This window comes from Falco rusticolus, chromosome 5, assembly GCF_015220075.1.
Source record: "Falco rusticolus isolate bFalRus1 chromosome 5, bFalRus1.pri, whole genome shotgun sequence".
In the NCBI taxonomy this organism is placed as follows: Eukaryota; Metazoa; Chordata; class Aves; order Falconiformes; family Falconidae; genus Falco; species Falco rusticolus.
This window is the reverse complement of record NC_051191.1, coordinates 61,100,521-61,123,602: the sequence shown is the minus strand read 5'-3', so window position 1 is coordinate 61,123,602 and position 23,082 is coordinate 61,100,521. Positions and strand designations below refer to the sequence as shown.

At 45.2% G+C, this 23,082-nt stretch overlaps 1 protein-coding gene across 2 annotated transcripts in view; it reads left to right on the top strand.

Moving 5' to 3' along the window:
* CHST11 (carbohydrate sulfotransferase 11) overlaps positions 1 to 19,754 on the top strand; it is a 170,033-nt gene extending 150,279 nt beyond the window's left edge. For both annotated transcript variants that reach the window (XM_037390215.1, XM_037390214.1), the window contains exon 3: positions 16,603 to 19,754. In XM_037390215.1, the coding sequence (XP_037246112.1) occupies positions 16,603 to 17,451 (849 nt within the window). In that variant the 3' untranslated portion in view covers positions 17,452 to 19,754. The remainder of the gene's footprint in view (positions 1 to 16,602) is intronic.
* The last annotated feature ends 3,328 nt before the right edge of the window (positions 19,755 to 23,082 follow it).

The window sequence follows — 23,082 nt, the reverse complement described above, 5'->3', positions numbered from 1 at the left end:
TTCATCTATCACAAGCTTTTCTGTTTTCCTTTCCTCTCTCATCCCAGAGAGATGTCATCATCTGCCATCAAAAACGAGAACTTCTCAAAGGAAGGTCTTCAGCCCAGAGATGTAGGAGCAATATTTTTACTACGTATTATTTTTATTTTCTTCTTTGTGTTCCTTCCCCTTGACTTTCTAATGCCAGAGCCAGGCTCTGATTTCACTCACTTGGAGGGGACTGTAATGCTTTAAAAACCTGTTCACCAACAACTTTTTTTCTCCTGACATCCACGGACAGACGTTATAGACCATTCATTCATCTTTGTACCCGTGTCGAGGTACCAGACTGCTTTACCCAGATGCCATTCAAATGCAGAGAGCTGGTCCCAGGCAGCCTGTGGGTTTGTAACTGGTGGTTGGTTTTTTTCATGGAATTGCTCTAACTACTTGCTTTGCTTCATGCTTTCCTTCACCTTCTCTACTGTTTTTTCTAGTTGGTTTTGATACGGATGAGTAAGATGTGGTAGGCTGAAGCTGATAGGCAGAGTTGTAGTACTTATTTTAAGCTGTACCCACTAACCAGCTTCTTAATGCTACTTCTCCAAATCAGACTGGTTTGGCCTAATATTGTCCACATATTCCACATAGACTGTATGCTTCTCATGCCCCTGTTTCTTGCAGTGCACCCAATACTTTTCCAGAAAAAAATCAAATGCTGCCTCTTACTTCTTGCCATCACTTTTATAGATCCGTGAACTTTATGCCTTTTTCAGTAACATACAGGTTGATTTTCAGGACTGTGGCAAACTCATCAAATTGAAAAACAGACCAACACATGTAACCATCCTTTTTTGTGCTTCGAGTGATATTTTTTAATTCTGGTACAACATCTTGTAGGGCTCTGACTGTACAGAGCTTTGATGACTTTCCATTAGGTCTCAGTGACATATAGGATAGGTGTTTTGATAAATCTAAAACTATACGTATTGCTGAAGTAAATGCTATACATTTTCACAACAGGCTGTACCAAATGTCTGTTGTTAATTTCTTACAGACACCAACTTGATATGGAGGTTACGTGCAATGGTGAATATCGCAAGTGTTGGTCAGGAAAGAAGTAACAAAGAGGGGAAAGGTGTAAGTCTAAACCAAATGCTTTGAATATCTGTAACCTGCTGATACCAGCAATCTTTACTGCCACAGTTTCTCAGCCTGAATTTTGAGACTGCAGTTTAACCCATTTACTTAACCTTTATGTAACTGGGAGGACTAGAAACTTCAGGGAGGACAAATACTTAAAGAGATATTTTGTTCTGAAATTCTCCCAGAGAAGTACCAGGAGTCAAGGCTGAAAAATAACCCCACCCCCCATGTCAAAATAGGAGCAGAATCATAGAAAATGGAAAGTGCTGGTAGCATTGGGTTGCCTTGGCTTGAGCCCGGCAGAGTTGTGCTTGGGCAGGGAGGACACGCTGGGAGAGGATGAGGTTCAGCTTGTGAAGATGGTAGAAAAAATGCAGCAACACTGGACCGGTTCTTTGTGGCTTGCTTCTCACATCTGGAAAGCGGGGATGATGCGTCATGCTTTGAAGTTTACAGATGGAAAAAGACCAGATAAGTACAGAGTGTTATTTTTATCCCAGACCTCAGTCTGCAATAGCAGCTCCAGATGCAGCTTCAGGAGGAATTACCCATCCTGCCAGCACCTGCAGATCCCTCTGCAGTTTGTCCAAGGTTTATTTGGAACTGGTATTTATTCCCGTTGAATGTGTACATCTGTTGTCTTCAGTCCGTAACGAGGCAGGTCATAGCTAAAATACACTCATATATTAGTGTACTCAGGACTGCTCCACTACCTCGCTGTAGGGAGCTGAGAGATCTGATAGTATTCCCAACAAGCTGTAATTTTAGGCTACAGCTGAGCTCCTAAGATGTACTGATCTCAGCCGATTCACAAAAACTAAGTGGGGAGGGGAGGACAAGAGGGGCCCATTCCTGTCTGCAATGTTGGGGTGAGTGAAGAGGGAACGAAAAGTATTATTAGGCTGATGTGTAGGCTATGCATAGCCTAGCTGGCTGCTCAGCAGTTCAGTTTTTCTCAGCTAATCTTGGCAAATGATTTCTCCTCCTGGAAATGGTATAAGTGAACCTGCGGTTTATCTCTGCTCAGGTGGTTCTTCTCTCTCTGGAGCTGCAGACAAGAGACCATGAATCATTAAAAGCGGAACAGGAGCAGATGTTCTGCATCAGGTTTAAACTAGTAGTGTATGGTAGCTGCTTTATCTCAATCTCCTGAGTACTATGTGTGTTTTGGAGCAGCCTCTTACTCATCTTGTTTAACATTCATGTCTTCCTTTGAAAATGTTTGCATCTCCCCCCTCTGCTCCCAGCCCTCCATGGGTTTGAAAGTTCAGCTTGAGCTGTAGCGGTATGGAGTGCAGCTTGCAAAAGGGATGCTGAAGGGGTTAAACAAAGACCAGCGGAGAAGAGGGAGGAAACAGCAGTGAGGGGCAAAAATGAAAAAGAAGTTCAGGCAGAATGAAGAGTTAAGGCTAACCTTAAAATAACTGGGATTACCTTGGATGCTGTATTGCATTAACCAGGGGCTGAGAGAGCACAGTGGTGTTAATAAGGTGAGTTAGGGGGCCTTGACCACTTCTGAAGAGCTCTGGGGAGAGGGACTCCAGTTGGGGGCTTGCATTGCATGTGCATAGAGATGATGGTGAGCTGGAAGAAGAGAGCACCCAGGAGGACAGAAGTAGTTGAATGGAATTAGTTTGTTCCTGGAAGCAGTGACTCTCATGTACAGCTTTCCCTTGTGAGCAAAGCTTAATTTTAAACAAAGCCAGAGATAAAGTTAAGTCATGGAGCAGGAAAAGAAGGTCTCTATAAACAGTAGGAGAAGTTGGAAAGAGGCTTTGTGAGACTTTCTTGTTTCTGCTAGCTGGCATGCACCATAGGTGGAGGATACACATGGGGATGGATTACAGGAATGGATATAGGGTTGCAGACTCTGATCAAATGCATTTAAATGTGGTCCTTGCAAAAGGACTTTAACATGGTGACCTGCTCCAGCTAGTATTAACCTCCAGAATGGATTTAGAAACAACAGGATAAGCAGACTTCCATTAAATCAGTTTTTTATTTGAAATGCAAAACTAAAAGGGTTGAGAGCTGTTGGATGCCGTTCTTAATCTCTAGGTCAGCTGTGCTGATGCATCTCATAAAAGGCAGGATACGTTCAAAGAGCAAAATCCACTGTTAATTATCAGCATGTTTGTGGGAAGCATTTGTGCCATGGAAGCCCCCCCATGGGGTGAAGGGCACAGCAGCGCCTGGCAGCTCTCCCTGCCTTGCAGAGATGGGTCCTACAGGAGGCAACACTGCAGGTTGAAGAGGAGCCATTAGCTCTTCATTCATGGATCCAGTGGGTGGACGTTACTGCACAGAGAATCTAAAATGACAGCTCTCTTAGCTAGAAACTGTAATTTACGTTTACTTCTTCTGTCAGGAATATCAGCTGTTCCTGTGCTATGTGAACTTGTCACTTTTCCCTGCTCCTAAATCTGTGTCACTTGGCAGCTTAGGGCAAGGACAACCTCCGTTCAGCAAGGCAGAACAGCATCAGCTCCCAGTGTTTCTCAGGAGACCTCGGGTGCCTCTTCTATCTTCATTGAAATCGTCAGAGAGGTGACAGCAGTTCCAGGTATTGACTAGCTGTGGGCACCATGGATGCTTCTCAGACCACCCTCCTAAGCAAGATCAGCAGCAGTGCATGCTTTCCCTCCACTATGCTACTGAATTTTTTCAGTTCCACCTGCTTTCACATGAGAATGTCTTTCAGTGCTTCAGTACTGCCTGGAAGCACCCATGCGCCATGGTCTGTGACCCACGTAAGCCAGCGTGCCATCTGCGTGCTTACCACTGGGATGCAGGCAGGGATGTATATATGCACATGCGTGTGTATGTATATAGGGAGATGTATGTATTCCCTAGCATTATTTGTAATCAAAGAGGAAATAAGCAGCTTATAGAAATAAAAAGTCCTGAGAACGGTAACAGGCTGTTAAGGGTGGGTAAGCAGAAGCCAGTGGTGGCTGGAGGTATCAGTAGCCAGGCAGTCGGTTCTCCTGTCAGTATGTTTTCAAGGCTGTAATACGTTTTCAAGGCTGTAATACCAACAAGTGGCAGGCACAGTGGCTGTGAGCCACCAGGCTCTGCGTGCCACCTGCACCGAGGGGAAGCTGCCCATGCAAGCAGCTTAAGGCGAAGCGCAGCGCCCTGCCGCGAGAGGAGCCCCGCAGAGGGGGAACAGGTACGGCCCTGGGTACGGCACAGAGCTGTCCTGTTCCCCGCTCCACGGGACAGGGCACATTTCCATCCAGGGCACACTCTTGGCTCCCTCGCCCACACAGCTGAATGCCTCGGCACACTCCTGGCTGTCAGACCGCATCCCTTGAGGCCAGAGGGCTGTGGGTTGGCACCTCTCCACTGCTCGCCTTGCCCTGCTGCTCGGGGAGAGGGGATATCTTCCCAATCTTTCAGTGCCCACCAAACTCACAAATGCTGTGAGCACCTACTTAGTACTGCTGTCAGCTCAGGGTGCTTGCAGCAAGGACCTGCTTTGGGGGGTTTTGCATGCAGAGCGAGAACTAGCTGAAAACTTGGTCCTGGAGCTCCTTTTTCTTCTGACCTTTGCTGGCATGCTCAAGCTGCAGGTGGGACAAGGCCAACGACAAGGATATGAGAACACTGAAGAGGGAGCCAGCCCTTTCACCAGATAGAGAGGGAACTGATGAGAGGCTGGCACACGTTCAGCATCCGTGAAAGGAGCAGAGAGTAAGGAGACAGCGCTTGGCTGCAGCTGGAGAAGGATCCTGAAAGCAAGAGCTCTGAGGGCCCTTTTCTGCTCGTTTTCTTTGAGAAGTTTAAAAAAGAATGAGTATTAAAAAAAGGAGAAAAAGATGATGTGAAATTTCTTTCAGGGTGTAGTTGATGGAACAGTTTAAAAAAAAATAGCCATTTAAAGAAATACTAAGAATTTGTTCTTCTGTTGTAAATTAACATTTAGTATGCAGTCCCTAAATGGATCTGTTATTAGATGAGACAGAGAACCCTTAGAAATCAGAGTAAACACAGCTGTAGAGATAAGGAAAATTAACAAGGCATCGTGCTAATAATTGTACCTTCCAATTGTCTTAAATCACTGATGAAAGTTACTTTTAACATTGCCCTCATGCTCTGATGTAAGAAGGCTTCATGTAGCAAGTCAGATGCTTAAAAATACAACCAAGATACTTTTAGGTTTCTCAGGATTTAAAGATTACCTGGACCTGTTTTCTTCTAATGCTGTTGCTGAGGTCTCCCTGGCTGCAGTTTAGAGGGACCCAGGGAGATGGGAAGTATCCAGCAAGGGCCTGGTGGTCAGATCCACAGTGTTGGATGCTGTCATCTGTGTAGAGCTGGCACAGTGGATGGAGCATGCTGGCATTTGGGAAGAGGCACTGGTGGCCAGCAGAGAGGGCAGCCTTATGGAGATGCTCTTTGCTTTCCCAGAGAAGCCTGCGATGGAGTCATTTGGGGTTGGCTACTGGCAGTGAGTTTCTTTTGGTGCACAAAGACTGAAGCATCTGGGGGTTTTAGCAAAATCAGAAAATAATTGAAAAAGCAAACAAATCCCTCTCCTGTGTCATGGCAGTCTTATGCTTTTGTCCGTCTGTGGACCCAACCCTGACAGCATTAGGGTTGGACTACATGACTGCTGCTAGCAAGTTTGGGGCTGAGCATCCCCTCAGGGCTGGAGTCACTGGTATTTATGTCAAGGTAGGAAGCTATTGATGAACCAGGCTTTCCATGTTAACCCAGAATCTTATTTCTGTACTACTTCATTCCACAGCAGGAAGGTTTCCTAGGGAGCCTGTTTTAATTAAGATTATAAATGGATGCTAGTATTTTAATAGAAAAGGCCTTTTGTCTTTTCAGGCAGGGGGTCATCTAGTTCTTTTTGTACAGCAGTGGAAAGGTGAAAAGTTTCCGGCTAACTGTAATTAAGGCTGTGGAGAATGAGCAACCCTGGTTAGTTGCCTTCTGTGAACATTAGTGAGCGGCATGGACAAATGTGCTGGGAAAAGTTACCTTGGAACAGCAAGGTTTAGTCTGAACAAAACAGAACCTCACCAAGGGGAAGTAAAAGAAATTCAATGTTAGTTTGTAATAGTTTAGTAGAGGAAACGAAAATCCACTATGTGAAGGATTTAGGTATTTTGCCAGTCTCTGTCCAGATGAATTAATTCAATTCATTACAAGGAAAAAAAAAAGAGTCATACTGAGACAGGAGAAGAAATCTGTTCTTGTTTCTGTCACCGGACTGATGGGGAGTTAGATCAGCTCTCTTCCCTGTCTCCTCCGGGTCTTTGCACTGTCCAGTTAGGCAGCAACCGAGCCTCATGGGGAGAGCTTTCAGCAGGGTTGTACACTGTCAGGCGAGATCGCTCCTACTTCAACATCTTGTGCTGAAAAAATCCAGCACGGCATTTCTTGGTGGGGGCCTGAGCCTGTATGCCTGGCTCGCAGGAGCAGCATTAACCTCAACTGCTCAGAGGTGTCAGAAGGGGACATCCGGCAGCGTCCCCCACAAAGGGCCTGCCCCGGTTATGGGGGACAGGGACTCAACATGGCTAAACACGTAATTACAGGGTTCCCCTCTCCTTGAGTAGGTTGCTAAAGCCTGTGAATTACACGTAAGGAAACTAGCTATGCAGCTGCTATCTTCTGGTTTTCCTGTTCGGGTTTCAAAAGCTTTGGAGCAGTATTGGTGGGTTGCACGCTGTGTTAAAAATTGGAAACGTATTGCCCTGATTTAGCATGGGACTGAGTAAATTGTATTCAGTTAATATAGCAGATATCCTGCTGAGAAGAAAATAAGTATTTCTACTTGACTGTGTGACACCTAAGCTGCAGCCCAGAGGTGCAGGGGGAGGATTTGTGTTACCGAGAAATCCATTAACATCGGCTGCCAGGTCAGAGCTGCTGGGGTGAGCAAGGCACGTGTGTCCCAGGCAGCTCCAGGCGTTCAGGCCTCCTGCATCTCCTCCACTGTGTCTTGTGCAGGGTCTCGCACAGTGCTGCCCATGGTGGTGGTGTCAGAGCTCCTGTCTGGTCTCTGCCCACCCCACAGTTGGGTATTGTTACCTTTTCCTGAGGGAGGTTTCATTCAAAGCACTATATGCTCTCTCTGCCTGTGAGGTGGCTCTGCAGCATTTGCTGAAAGCTTTGCTCCTGAAGCATGTGAAATACCTAGGTTTGCAACGGTGAGCTTAGCTTCCAGAAGCCACCATACCAGGTGCACGAAGCTTGAAGGATCCTCAAGGAGACATCTGCCCGCATGGTGGCATCATTCGGGTCCCTCTGACACCTCCTCGGGCGGGTGGAGGTTCCCAGTGCCGGAGATTCCTCACTCTTGTTACAGCACAGGCATATCTTCCCCTTTCTGTTGGGACTTTTCCTACATCTAAACTGAGTTTCTTGTTCAGCTTTATTTCTATTTGTCCTACCCACAGTGAGTCCAGACAGATTCCCTTCCTCTGTAGAATGTCATACTTATTTTTGTATTTACGTATCTACTTAGTCCTGTTTCCCCCCCTCCACCCAGTTTATCTCACCCTACTACCACAACTTATTGCAACAGAGAAATAAATGTCAGTTTTTCCATTGTCTCCTAGATGCCAGCCTCGTTAAAATGTTTCTTATTCTGTTTTTTAAGGGCTACTCCCAGCTCTACCCTGGCTGACTCCATGCATCCCCAGCTCAGTGCTCCTCCTGGTGCACCATTTGCAGATGTCCATGGCATGCTTTTTCCTAACCAGTTCTCAAGCCTATCCTTGAAAACCACATCTGCAGCTTACACAGTAGAGATGTAATAGCAGAGTACAGCATTTACGGGTCACTCCCTTGGCTTCTAGCTTCCCAACGCATGTGTTTGTCCCCAGGTTTGTGTTGTCCCAGTCTGTGATTAATCTGTGCCTTGATTGCAATCGGAGTCATGAGATAAACAGTGGAAGTCCCTTTGACCCTGTCTACAGTCCCTGGTGACCTGGGGGCAGTTCAGCAAGCCCAGCCCTTTCCCAGGCAGCTGCAGCCAGCAGTATCCTCGGGAAGGGGCTTTCCCAGGCACCCAGGTGCAGTCGCCTCAGCCAAGGAGATGGAGCGCAGCCTCTCGTACTCGTACTCTCAGATGTGGCATGCTGTTGTGTCCTGCCGTCAGGTCCCCACTCCCTGTCCCCCACCCCCATGAGAGCAAACTCAGTCCTTGCTGCTGTATGTCTGTCAATCACTGTTAGCATCATTAAGTCCATCGAATTGATGGTAGGTAGGGGCTCCCAAGGGCTACTTGTGGAAGCTCTGAGTGGCCAGTGACTGTAGCGTAGAGGTGAAACATCTGTGCCTGGGAACCAGAAAGAGAGAGACTGTGGTTGTGTCCCTGTGTGTTGCAGGTTACATGCACAGGTCCAGGGAGCATGAGCTCAGCTCCAGCTGTCATATGTGTGCACATGTGTGTGTGTGTTGGAGGGGAAAGGCCAGAAGGTTTTCATTTGAAAATTAAATTCATAGTATAGCCAGACCTTTCAGCTTTTTAATGCAAACAGTGATTTATGGCTGCACTTACTTAAAGAATGAACCAGGAGCGGACAAATTCATCACACTCCATCCTTTTCTGTCAAAGCAACGGCGAGATGCTTCAGCAGTGGCGCAGTGTGGTCAGGCTGCTGGCAGCAAAGCCTCCACCGCGGGCAGGCAGCACAGCTCCATCACCATCACCCCACTGCGGCAGCTGAGATCCTGGCCCGGGTTTCATCTGCTTCTTTTTGCTGGGGCAGAGGGGGGGTGGGGAAAGATTGGCCATCTGCCAAATTCCCCTTCTCCCCCTCCCTTCTGACAGCTGGTGTCAGCCACTGGGAAGACGATGCAAAGCGCTCTTTGTACATGCAACATGAGGCTCCAAACTTGTCCTCCATAAATTAAATCCCAATAAGCCCACCGATGTGAAGATATTTTTGCTTCAATTATTCCCAGCTCGAGGCTCCTCCAGCCTTCCTGATGATTTCTTACCTCTCATGTGTATTACACTTGAACTCGATCACTTTGATTTTGCCTACCCTGTGTTTGTAATATTCCCCCAAAGCTTCAGAACAGCAACACACGTGGCAGCACATCCTTCAACCCCTGTGTGGCCAGGCCACAGCTCTTTCTGCCTGGTCTGCCTGGGGACTTCCAACTTTTCCATCTCCTTGTTCAGAGGAGACATATTACAGGATGCATACATTCATCTTACTAGCCCCAAACTCTATGTATTGTATGAGTCCTGACACCAAATAGTTTCTAGCAGGAAGAATGGGAATGGACAGGCTTCCAGAGATGTTTGGGATTATACAGGAGAAGGAGGCTCAGTCTTTTCTTCCTGAATCCATACCTTATTGTGTGATGGAGCCTTAGGCTGATTAAAAAGCTGGTTTTAACATACAGATGGTGTCACTCGGTGTCAGTCTCTGGTTTTTCAAGGAGGTGTTTGCATCATTTAGGCTCACTGTGGTACTTCACTTTCTCTTCAAGACAAAAAGGCCAATACTTTATGACCTAGTTGTGAAGTTTTCCCAGGAAGGCACCAGCGTCTGTGGCTGCATGTTTGTCTGCTGCCGGATTTTGACTGGTTTAGTGTTGTTTCTTTTCTAGCACCCAAATCATGTACCCAGACAAAGAAGAGTGAATGCCAAAGTTGATGCAGGTTTGGGGTGTGTTGTCATTCAAATAATCATAGCCTCTGGACCCAATGTAATGTAACTGCTGAATTATTTCACCCTTCCCTTCTACATGCGTGCACACAGATGAAGTTGGGGATGTGCATAGGAAGAAGAAGGAGGAAATGTGTGAAGCAATGTAGCATTTTTGACAATACAGTGCTAGCAGGTATTGTGTATGACTCTGACTCTCAGCAGCTTTGGTCCTTCTTTTCATAGCCCCAGTGCATTCTGTACAGTGGGAATCATTATCTTGGGTTGCAATACAGAGAACTGAAAAAAATGCATATTCAGCCTTACCTTCTCTGTGGGGCAGTAAGTTCAATGCACGAAATGGAGAAAAGAAAAGCAGCTTTGTAATACTTCAACAGTTTCCTTCAGAGGATAGAATTTGTCTCTCAAATTTTCTCGCTTAGTAAAAATGCTCCTAAGTTAACGTTAGTTTTATCGTCGTCTGTTACCCAGCCACTCTGTAGAGACATTTTCATAGCAAATTTATATTTCAGTTTGTCTGTCCACATATTGTCAGGGAAGATGTTAAGCATTTCCATCTCCAGTACATACAATGTGCTTTCTAGTCTGCTTTACTGGACTTTGGACAAATATGAATTGAGGCTTTGGTGGGGGTCTCATCTGAGTGCTGGAAAATTTGTGAAAAAGTTAACTCAATAATATTAAGCTATGAAATGTGAAATAAATGAAAGTACAAACTGTTGCAAAGCTATGTCTAAAAAAATTATTGCAGCCCAGGTCTGTTTGACAAAATCACTTTATCTAAAATACAGTTGTTCTTTTAGGTTCAGTGTTTTGATTCACATAGCTGTAATTGTCTGACTGTCGTCTGTAGAAATCTGCAAAGAGTAATAATTATTTGTGATGATTTGAGAAATGCTTATGCTTGGACTGTCAAGTACGAAAAATTGCTAGTTCCCCTTTACTGCCTAATGCTGAACGCTTTTAAGAAAACAATATAGAATTTGGTGTATAGAATATATATACACTAAGTAGGCTAGTTGTGGGTGCAAATTGTAAAGCAAAGTATTAAAATAGTCTAAAATACATTTGTAACTTCCAGGCTGTGCATCATGGTTGCAGGAAGCTTATTCGTTATTTTTTGTGTGAAAACAGGATTGTAAATGTGCTTGCATGTAACCTCACGCTGAAGAAAACCCAACCCTTAAGTATCTGGGAAAATATAAATAATATTGAGAATTTTTTTATGTATCGAATAACAAACACCTCCTAGAACTCAGATGATGTGGTTGATGGGCTGGGGGAAGGAGAGCTAGTAACACCTGAGATTTTAGTCAGCTGAAATGCTAGTGTCTCTCTGTGTCACATAACTAGGACCGTTAGTGCCACCTATAGTTAGTCTGTCTGATGCTTTTCACTTTAAGACCTTGTTTTCAATGGGTTTGAGCTGGCTGCGCACACCTCCGAAACAAATACCATTAAAAAGAATTTGGTCTAGATGAGCTCTGGTTCATGCTAAGCTTAACAGAGCTGCTGGATAGACCCAGCTGGGTGTTCAGCAGAGATGCTCCTGATTTTGATTGATAGTTGCTTGGACTACAGATAAGCATAACACTGTAACAACTTGCATAGTTCTGGCATAGAACAGACAACAAACCTCCAGACACAACTGTAACTGAGGAATTAAAGGCAGATACGAAATCTTCATGAATGCAAAATTGAAGAGAAAAAGCAATTTAGCAGGGCATGGAAGTGCAAACCCCACTCACAATATTTATCCTCCTTATTCCACTCTAAAGTAATTTGGGTGATCTTGCCCTTCAGTGTGCCGTGCCCAAATGTTATGCTAGCACTCCCAGCATAAGCTAGTTGTGAACCTGGTTCCAGTAATGTGCAGAGCAAGCAGCAGCTGCAGGCAGTGCAATAGAAATAAATAAAACCCTGCCTTATAATTGTGGGGGATACTTCTTTGCACACTATTTTTTTATAGTGAGACAAAATTTAGTGACACGTGTGTGACACGTAGGTATTTCATCCTTCTATTTAAAAAGGGCTTCCAGTGCAGGTACCTGTGAATTGGATTGACCTCTGCTCCTAGCCTGCAGTATGCTACTATATTCAGGGGAAAAAAAATAATTGAAAATGTCCTGGATCTAAATCTGAAGTTACTGCTTGGCCATCAAGCTTGGAAAGGCCCTCAAAGATTATTTTATCCTGCTGTGCCTAAGTAACTAGAATGGAATACCTCCCATCTCATTACTGTGATTTACCTTGAATAACCTTTGCATGTTTGCGTGTCATGGGTTGGTGATTGTCGGTCCACATATGTATTTCCAGTCGGTCAGTATATTTTCTAATGCACTACACTTAAAGCGCCCCCCAACCCCCACCCCACACCCCTACACACACACGCACGGCTGTACAGAAGATGTCCACATGAGCAGAGAGAGTGTGCTGGACTTAGCTTTCCTCCCTTGTTGTTCCTTTGGGACTGGTGGAGATGAGAAGCCTCTGGGATCAGTGTCCCCACACTGCTGGTTTTTTTCTTCTTCTTTTAAATGCCACTGAGCTTGGGAGTCTCCCACTGCTCATGTTGCCTCCCTGTTTGACTCGGTTGCTGCATCAGAAGAGGAAGAAAAACTTTGATCTTGACATGCCCTTCTTCTCTGTCCCCCTTTATGCCTTCTGCAGGAAAACCACACTGCGATCGAGTGCATCTGTGTTGTTGACAGTCCTTTCAGGGAAGAACAAATGCTTTTATCAGGTGTCTTCCCAAAACCTTTAATGCCCAGCTGAAGTCCAAGCTGTCAGAGGACAGGCCCGAGCACTGGCTCCATCACCATCCCCACACTGCTGTCAGGGTAACCTGCACACATGCTTAGAAGTTCCCTCTCCCCAGCTGGGGGGATTTAGGCCACTACTTGTTGTGGCTCTTGGGCTGAGGGATCAGCGGGGGCCTCTAGGAATGTGCCCGGGCAGCAGCTGCAGTCTCACAACTCGCTGCAGCCACATCTATAACAGCTTTGGGGGAAGGCAGGCCATGGCCCAAATTGTTTGACTTGCCCTTCACCATCCATGGGTTTGAAGATGTCCGTCCCTTGCGTCTGATCTCTCTGGGTGCTTAAATCTGTAGGGTGTATTTTCCTCATTAGTTGCGAGAACATTTTCACTGGCCAAGCGGATGTCTAGTTTAAACAATGTGGTTCCAGTCTCATGTAATCTTACTCTTTTCCCAGTTTCCCTCACCAGCTTCAGGAGTGAAATTACTCTGCAGTTTAAAAGCCTTGCCTGTAACTTAAAATGAGGAGAAACCATATTAGCATCAGATAACTCAGTGTTAATGTATAATTTCAAAATATCAAATTGGAAACCACTGTAATGATTACCTCGCACAGTGCTGTAGGCTCTGGAGACCATGGAGCGTGTCCTCTGTGGTTTGCAGCTTGCAGGGAAGAGTCTGGTGGTTCTGCAGCAGCTCCATTAAAAGCTCTCAGGTGCCATACCCGACCTGTCACTAGTGCAGTGCAAGTGTGGCTTTCATATCTCCCACTCCTTCAGCGAGAGGGCTGTTACCGTTAAACCTCATGGAGAGCCAAACGGACTTTTTGGTTCTCTGGGAGAAGCAGGTAGGTCAGCTCTTCTTCCAGGGTGCGTCAGGTGTGTCAGCTGCAGAAAAAATGGGGTTTGATACAGCTGGCATCGTTTTAGGACACTCACTAAATTGGCCTTCTTTTTCAATAAGCTGAAGTCAATAGAGGGAAAAAAAAAGGAAAGGAAGTAGAGCTTTCAAAACTGTATTTCCTACATGGTCCATCCATCAGCTATACCAAATGGTACTATAACTTATGAGAACAGGGCGATACCCTTTTCCTGTTACATCAATATTTAATGTGTGTTCTGTATGCCACCAAACAGGCCAGAGCACGTGCAGACCTGACCCTGGGGTGTTGGTGTATGCTTAGTAAATGTAGCTGACCAAACTTGTATGCCGCTTCTTTATATTTATTCCATGTTAAAAAGAGTGGGAGACAAGTACCACTTCAAAATGCACAAGTATCATCTTTTAAGTGAATTTAAGGTAGTACAATCTCATTTGCAATTGCAAATACTAAGGCTGCATTTTTCCCCTTACTCTGAAAGCCTGAAAAATCTTATTAATGTTAATGTATGGGGAAGAAGTGCTTAGCCTATTGATGCAGAGGAATGAAATCAGGAGCAAAGCACAGCTCTACGATTCATCTGCAGATTAGGGTCTGAAGCAACCATTAGATTATCAAATCTCACCCTCTAGCTAATACAGGCCAGAGAATCTCATCCACTTAATTCTGTTTTTATCCCAAGAACAGCACCAGAAAAGCAAATGCAGTACATTAACATATTGTAATGTAGGAGTATATTCAGGCATTTCTTAATTTTTTTACCCTAAAACGAGAGGCAAACAGCAGTACTGTGCTATATGATATTGCAGGAGGAGCGATTTCAGCGTTTTATCTACCTGCAGAGGAGAATTTGTATGTCTGTGTGTTTACATAGGGTTTTGTTTAGCTATTTGAAAATTATTCACTGGTAACTAACCAGTATTGAGCTGACCATTAGTTCTGTTTCTCTCTGAGGAGAGCATAAATTGAAATAAGGATTTTCTATTCTTTTTAAGAGAAAAAGTAATTTGCTTCCAAAATCTGTGTGGTCCTTGAAAACTGCTTTCTAACATCTTATTTTGGAAACTCCCTGCCATTCAGTTTTCCTGGGAAACATGAAGCACATTTCACATCTGGCTTCCCACCTCTTCAACTAGAACACAAAACTGCCCTTGAAGTTTTTGTATTATAAATATACATTGGGAGGCATTCAGGGGGATGCCACACACACACAAAAGATGAGACACACTGCCTAAAGGAGATGCACTGGGCCACTTCATGTTCTAACCATTAGCCAACATTTTATTGAACAAAGGGGCTAAAGAGATGGGATGAGGAAAGTATCAAGGAATTCAGGGAAGTGTTGGGTGGTTCTGCACAAAACACAGAAGTCCCAGGCTTGGCACATCAATGCTGTCCTGAAGAAAAAATCCTCCCACCCAAGTCTCAGGTACACCAGCCTCTTGGTGTTGCCTGTCCCACAAGAACATTTCCCCTGCAACCCACCACAGCTGAGAGGGAGGGAGGCTCTGTGCTGCTCATGTGTTGCAAAACCTTTTGCTGCCCCTTGGGCGGGCGAAACCTGGGCTCTTACGGCTTGTCTGTAACAATGCAATTTCTGTTCCCTTTCTCTCCAAAGCTCAGAAATCCTACAACTGTCTTGGTCCCTTCTTTGGGTTTGGTTTGGGTATTGCCCCTAAAGTGCATCTGGATCCTGTTCTTTGAGTCATGGCTAACTACTGGTATTGGAAGCAGAGATCTGAGCCATGGCTGCAGGAACCGAGGCTTGGTATGAACCTCCAAGCTGGTGCAGACACATGCCGAGGGTGTTATACTGGCAATGGGAAGACTGCTATAACCACAGACACCCCCACAGCAGATGTGAACAGTCTACATTGCCTCAAATGCTTCATTACAGCATCCTGTGATTCGCTCTAACCTAACTAGAAGGTATCAGATAAATACTTTGGAAAGACTCGGTGTACGGGAAGGAATCTCAGACCTGCTTCCCTGTCAAATAGGAAGGTCAATACTTGCCTAAATACTTGCCTTTGAGGCTAAACTAATTGTTGAGCATAAGGCTCTTTGAAATCCACAAGTGGTGTTAAGTAAATGTAAATGACATCACCAAAACCTTCCCCCTGTTGCTTTGATGCAATTTATTCAGAATATGTAAAAAGACATTTGTAGCAGTGAGGGTAGGGCTGCACACCAAAACACCGCGGCATGCAGTCAGCTCAGGTGGCTCTGAATAGCCAAACACAGAAGCCCTGCTTTGGCACAGTCCTTCGCTTGGGCTAATATTCCCTGTTTCACACAGCAGATCATTACCTGCCTTAGCAGAAGCTCTCGCTGTTGTCGCTGGACACAGTCTGAGCAGGAGGTGGCTGGTGGAGAGAGGGTGGCCCTGTCTGCGTAGCTGCTGCGGGGGTCCCCCCTAAGACAGATTACCACCTCTGCAAAGCGTCCAGTAGCAGTGATAGTAGAAGGTTAGGGTACTATTAGCAAAACAGTAAAGGGCTGTGGGTGAACGTAGTGCTGTGTGTGTTAGAAGGCCACGCACTCTTTCCTTCTCTGTCAGTATGGCTTTAGCAGAGAGGCAAATTCATAGTTAATATTCTTCCTGCTCCTCAAATCACACCTGAGTGAATGTTCCGCTTGGGGAGTAGCAGGAATCTCCATGGGCTTCATTCTTCCTGGCAAGGTCATAGCCAAGAAACAAGCCACCATAATTAACTTCTGCAGCATGAAAGATATCAGCAGCAAGAGCCCGTGCTATTTTTATTTTGACAGATTTTCCTACTCTGGTGTCTTCCTACCCCATCTCAGCATCAAAAGGTCAGGCAGGGCCCAGCACTGCTGTAGCTGCGGGATGGACTGCGGAGCGGAGGGGAGATTTGTTTTCCAGGACTAAGAAAAGCAGTGACCACATCTCAGGGTGAGGGTGCTGTGAATACACTTACACACTTGCCACCAGGCTGTGTGAATGCTTGTGCTCCTTTGCAAAGCCCTGGACGCTTTTCCATTTAAGCAGCATGTATCAAGAAGTTTGGAGACAAAAAAAGGTTTATCTTATAGCCTAGGAACAATTTTACTCAGCCAAATTATGAACCATTCTATACAGGCAATAATCTTCTGTGCATTTATATAATAAGCAAAAAGGGAGTAAGAATTTCCAGCTGCTTGACTTACCGGTGCCTGTGCTTTCTTGGCAGTTGTCCAACACAGCAATTCTTCATCAGATTAGACGAGACCAAGTGACAGACACGTGCCGAGCAAACAGTGTATCTAGCAGGAAGCGCCGCGTGCTGACGCCCAACGATCTCAAACACCTGGTCGTGGATGAAGATCATGAAATGATCTATTGTTATGTCCCCAAAGTGGCCTGCACAAACTGGAAGAGAGTCATGATGGTTTTGACGGGAAGAGGCAAGTACAGTGATCCGATGGAAATCCCAGCCAATGAAGCCCACGTGTCTTCAAACCTGAAGACCCTCAACCAGTACAGCATCCCAGAGATCAACCACCGCTTGAAAAACTACATGAAGTTCCTCTTTGTTCGCGAGCCTTTCGAGAGACTGGTGTCAGCCTACAGGAACAAGTTCACCCAGAAGTACAACACTTCCTTCCACAAGCGATACGGCACCAAAATCGTGAGGCGCCAGAGGAAAAACGCAACCCAGGAAGCTCTGCGTAAAGGCGATGATGTGAAATTCGAAGAGTTTGTGGCGTATCTCATTGACCCGCACACCCAAAGAGAAGAGCCCTTCAATGAGCATTGGCAGACTGTGTACTCCCTCTGCCACCCTTGCCACATCCACTACGACCTCATAGGAAAATACGAAACGCTCGAAGAGGATTCAAATTACATTCTCCAGCTGGCAGGAGTAGGCAACTACCTGAAGTTCCCCACCTATGCAAAGTCTACGAGAACTACTGACGAAATGACTACAGAGTTCTTCCAGAACATCAGCTCTGAGCACCAAACGCAGCTGTATGAAGTCTACAAACTTGATTTTTTAATGTTCAATTATTCAGTGCCAAGCTACCTGAAATTGGAATGAGGGACGGGTCGGGGGGAGAGAGGGGAGAGAAAGCCTGCTTTATTTAAGATTTTTATTTGTCATAATAAATATGGAGAATGGGTTATTTTGTAAATTAATATTTTCTTTTTTTGAATGATGCTGCGAGCAGCACAGTCAAAATTATTTAAATCAACTGTAAGAAAGGACAGCTCTCTTTGCAGGGTAACAGGATTGTGACGATCTAGCTGTAGAAATGAATAATACTGCTACACTGTTTAAAAAAAAATGTTAATTGTGTTCTGGTGAATTTCATTGATCTTGCATTCCTCCGATTCTAATTAATGTTATTTATACTTATTTAAAACATGGTCTCTTGGTAGGTGTCACTTCAGCAGCAGAGATAAGGTATCATTTGGACAAAAGGAGTCTGGCTTTGAGCTTTCCTCACTTGAGCTTGTCTCTTGGTAATAATATTCTTCCATTAGCTGTTAATGCAGGTAAATATGGGAATGGTTATTGATACCACATGCTTTGAGAAGAGCAGTGAAAGTAAGTTCTTCAGAAAGTGATATTGCACTCAAGTGTACTTAAAAAAAAAAAAAATTGTATCTTTCTAGCCCTGAAAAGGAAAAGTAAAACAGATGTTGATAGATTCAGGATATCTAAAACCCATGACTGAAAGAAATGTGAATGTATTCCTTGGGAAGGGAAGAGACACCATGAAATTTTGGTAAGTCCGGACTTGATGAGTTTATCAAGAATATGACCAGTCCCATCATCTCTTAATTTGAAGCCCGCCAACCCAAATGAGTCCAAATCTGTGGATTATCCATCAGAAAAAAATCAGCATTTTGAAAGTGACTGTAGAGATTTTTAAATGCCCAAAGCAATTGGCATTGACTTAATTCATATCCAGGATGGGGCTGGGGGGAGCTCTGTCCTCTGCAAGCCATGCCTCCCTAGCCGATCTTGGGATGGACAACCAAAATTGGCTCAAGAGACGCTGTTCACAGTATGTTGCTGTAAAGGATGTGGGCATATCATTTGAAAAGTCAGAAAGTCATCTTCATGTTGATCTCTAAGCATGCAAGGCAATAAAAAAGATCTCATCTTCCTACATGCTGGTTTCATGGCTTTTTCCTAGGGGGAGGAGGGAGTCTTCTATTTTTTAGTTGATGCCTAAATGCCATTGGCAAGGATGTTTCTAATTTCCAGTGGGTTAGTATTTCATCTAAGTCAGCTTTAGTGAGAGACTATATGACCTTTTTACTTAAGGTGAATGTCTCAGCAGTGGTTGTTTTGTGTCTAACAGCTCTTTGGGATGGCAGATTGTACCAGGCATAGCATACCGAGCGATAGTTTCGGGCAAGCAAGTACTAACCTATTCATGGCAAATAGATAATGAAAAAAGAGATTTCCACGTGGGTCTATTAGCAAGCTAGTGAACAGAAGGACAGGTTTCTCCAAATGTTTGCTTTAATGTGATGCAGGTGAGATGTAAGGCCGAGCAGGCAGCAGACACCCTGCCTGGGGAGGGGTCTGTAGCCACCCCAAGCTCTCCCATCCGGGGGCGGCAGTGCCGGCAGCCAGCTGATAGGCAAAAGGAGGCAGAGGCTTAAATCAGGCTATCTGTGGGAACCTAAAATCTGTTCTAAACTTGATTGATGGTCGAGACGGAGTTTTAACTTGCCTGCGTGTCAATCTTATGATCAGAACAAACCCTTCCAAAAACTGGGGACGATTTAAATAAACTCAGCTGAAGGCAGAGCTCTTTTCACAGTAGCAGAGCCAGATCCTGGAAATGTTGTATTGTACAGTACCTGATAATATCCACTGAATTACATTAGTCTCCAGGACACATGTGTGGTTAAAGAAGACAAATAGGTTCCATCTTACCTTATTAAAAAAAAAGTCACCAAATAAATCTCAGCGAAGAACAAATTAGCATAACAAACAGCAGCTGAAGTCCTTTCACAATTGGATTTGGTCTTAGCCAGGATTCGGGTCTTTTTTTTTTTTATCATCCCTACAAATAAATCATCCATTCTGGAATGGCCTCAGTTACTATGTAACTTGTTCCAAACCCGGAGTGCTGACCCCGTGGCTAGTGAAGAGCTGGCCCTGGAAGCTCTGAATTCCTGAGCAGCTGCTGAGCACTGGCTGCTGTTTTACTTCAAAGCAGTTTTATCTCATTTAGAGTTTACGGAGCTGTTGCAAGTGCCTATCCCAGTGTGCCCTGGCTTTCTTTTGTTCGTAGATCAATGATTATATGTTTGTTACAAAAAAATAAAAATAAAAATATATCTGTCTGGGGGTAGGTTCCCCCTCTCCCCCCACCAATATTTCCTGAAAGCTATGCGTGTGCTTGTGTGGGCTTTTATCCAGCGGTGCTCATATTTTGCTCCAATGTTCTCTTCAGTTAGCTGTTAATCCCTCCAACAGAATGTGATGTGAATTTTTTCATTTAAGAAAAAAGTTGATTCCAAAAGTAAATATTTTAAAAATGGAGTGTACTCCCCCCTTTCTTTTTGTACTTTTCTCTGGCATCACCATGGGTTTATCTGTTCTGAAATACTCTCTTCGGTTTCACTGCTTTGGAGACACAAAAAGCCCTGTTTGACAGCTGTGATAGAAAAGCTTTAGGTGAGTAGCATGTTCAGGAAATCTGAGGGGTGAGCACTGCTCGAGATGGGATTTTTAGCAGCAGCTTTGGGTTTGATTACCCAGATTCTGCCTCCCCACAGAAGGATGCCCTATGGAGGGATGCTCAGCACTTGAGATGGCTTTTATGTGGACTTAAGTGGGTACTTAAAAGTCACTTGCTTTTTAGAAACCTTGATCCCAAACTACTACAAACTGTTCATTTAGTGTGTTAAATCTGGTTCGGGGTGCTGTGAATGGACTGTAGATCTGTGTTTGAAATGAAGAGCTGACGTGCTGGATATGATCATGTTATATGTGGTGAGCACGAAGCCCTCACCATGTCAGAGGAGGACCACAAATGTTAAGAAACAGCCTTTTTTTTTTTTTTGTATACTGTGTGTGTTGTTTTGAATGAGCCAAAAAATACCTCTTTCCACTGCAGCCACACAGAGTCGTTCAGAGTCGTTCCTCCTCTCAGTGAGCTGGTGGGCACCACCTGCCGTGTGGGGCAGCCCGGGAACCAGGTTGGGTTTACCCCCACCTCTTCACTGGGTTTCCCAGCCGGAGGAGAAGAGGGCCTGCTCCCGAGCTCTGCCTCCCTCCCGGGTTCTTTCTCCTGTGGCCGCATCTGGACCTGGGAGACACACAGGCAAAACGGCAGCCTCGGCAAAATGCAGATGTGCCCGTAGGGCTGTGAGGGTTGCCTAGGCAGCTGCTGTTTCAGAAGGATGTGCATTAGTTACAGTCCAGCAGTGGTGAGCACAGAGAGGACCCAGGGGGAAGGCCCTGCTCCCCGCCTCTGTCCCCAGCACCCTCAAAGCCGCTGAGTTTGAAGAGCAGTGATCCCCATCTCTGGGAATCTGGTGCCTCCCCATCATTTGGCAGGGCCAGCGCTGAGCCCAGCAGCACCTGTGGCTCCTTACCTGGCGCGATACCCACAGCTGGGGGTTCATTCCCTGCAGATGGCCCCAAGCACCTTAACCTGGAGCCCAGGCTGGATTTGGCCCCATTGGAACATGGTGGTGACTCCTGGGCAGTGGGAGGTTCCCCCAAACCTGACTTGGTCCATGCTTCAGCCTCTTCATAAACCATGTCTGTTGTCACAGAAACGTGCAAACTGCCTGAACCACGCGCTGTGTAAGACAAGGGAAATAAATAATTCACAAGCAGAAGTACTTTTAGGAGTAAATTGACCCCAGATGTTTTAGGGTTTCGCTGTAGTCTGCTGCACTTTTCAGGTACAAAAAGGGACTGTCCTTACTATTACTCTTGTTACAGAGAGTGTTATTTTCTTACATGCATGCACAATACAATGTGTACGAATAATTTAACATCGATGTGGGGTTGGATTTTTTTTTTTTAACCTATTTGTATGCAGTAGAAGGCTTGTTGTAGAAGAGTATCTCCTCATACCTAAATATACTGTTAATAAAGAAAAAAGCTAAATTATACATTGCCAATACAAGTGTGAACTGCTCATGAATCTTTCCTTAAAAAAGCCATTCAAGCCTGATTATTTTTCTAAGTAACTTCAATTAAATTGAAGAAAGAAAGTTCCTCTCTGTGTGCTTTATTTCTGGCTCAGACTTTAAGGGTGGATTTTTCAGGGTGGGATTTTTGTCTGCATAGCTTTGCTTTCTCAGAAGGGTGATTTGTGGCAGGACAAGCAGAAGACTCAAAATTATCTACAGCTGGGGAGCAGGAAAGCTGAAGTCATCTAACAACATGCCTCTCACTCCCTCCTCAAGTTCCCAGCCAGCAAGGGTGAGGGCTGCCAATTTATGACCTGTCGCATGCCCAGAAACTGTCCCACCTCAAGTGTTTAGTCAGTCCACTGACATAAACTCCAGCTATCTGGTGAGCTTTACGCCATGCACTTGCCCCCTTCATGTGAATTCACTAACAATGGTTTTGAGTTAAACTTTTCCAGCAGTCCCCAAACGTGTGTGTTCTCATCCATGGTTTTCACTGAGGCCATGTCTAAAACCCCAAAGTAGCAACTTCCAGTTGGGCTTTGAAGACAAATAGGGTAAGGAAGTCGGCATCATAAATTACACTTGGGAAAAACATACACTCGAGCAATAGCTGCTCACCTTTGTAACTGTTGGAGGGGACGCTGGAGGTCAGCTGGGCCACCCTGCTGCTGGAGGTCACCAAGGCTGGGTCTGCCATGGTTTTGACTTGCCAAGGCTTCAGTACCTGTGGGGATGGAGGGCTCAGAGCCTCTCTGCGCCTCTGTGCGACCTGTTCCAGTGCCATGCTGCCCACCCAGCAGAGATGGTTTTTCCTAGTGGCCACCTCGAGACTCCCAGTCTTTAACTTGTGTGCATCATCTGCCACTGGAAAGAAGTGTTTGGATTCACTTACTTTCTAAGTCCCCTTCAAGTAACTGTAGACTGCTACACCATCACCAGACTAAATAAACCAGATCCCTTAACATCTCCTTGCAGGTAATAGCTTTATGTCACTGAACATCTTGGTATCCCATCACTGTAACCTCTCCAGCATCTTAACATCCCTCCTGAATTGGAGAACGCCCCAAAACTGGATGCTATATTGTGGGTGCAGCCCTGCCAGTGGCAAACAGACTCTTTAATATGCCAGCCCCACTCCTCACAAGGCAAACATTATTCACAGTGAGAGCAGGAACAAACAGAAAATAGGAAATACGCTGAGTAGGTGTCATAGCACATGGTGGGGCACTGGCTATCTTTAGAGCCCAAGCCCATTCCCGCCTCAAACACCCCACTACTCTGCACTCCCTAATTAACAGGCAGAACTGCAGCACAGCATCCTGAAATCATCACCTGGCTGTGCGGTATTAAGACAACAACCTTCACATTTCAAAACATTGGTGATTTGTTTCCTCTACAATCTCAATCAGAGAGGGAGATAATTAAGAAGGTCTTGAGAAAGACCTGATCTACGTGAGCGGTTAGCCCTGCTCCAGCCACTGTGCTGATGGCTTTGCCTCCCTTGGCAGGGCCTGGATTACTTACGCTTCAAAGTGATGCAGTCCTGTTCTGG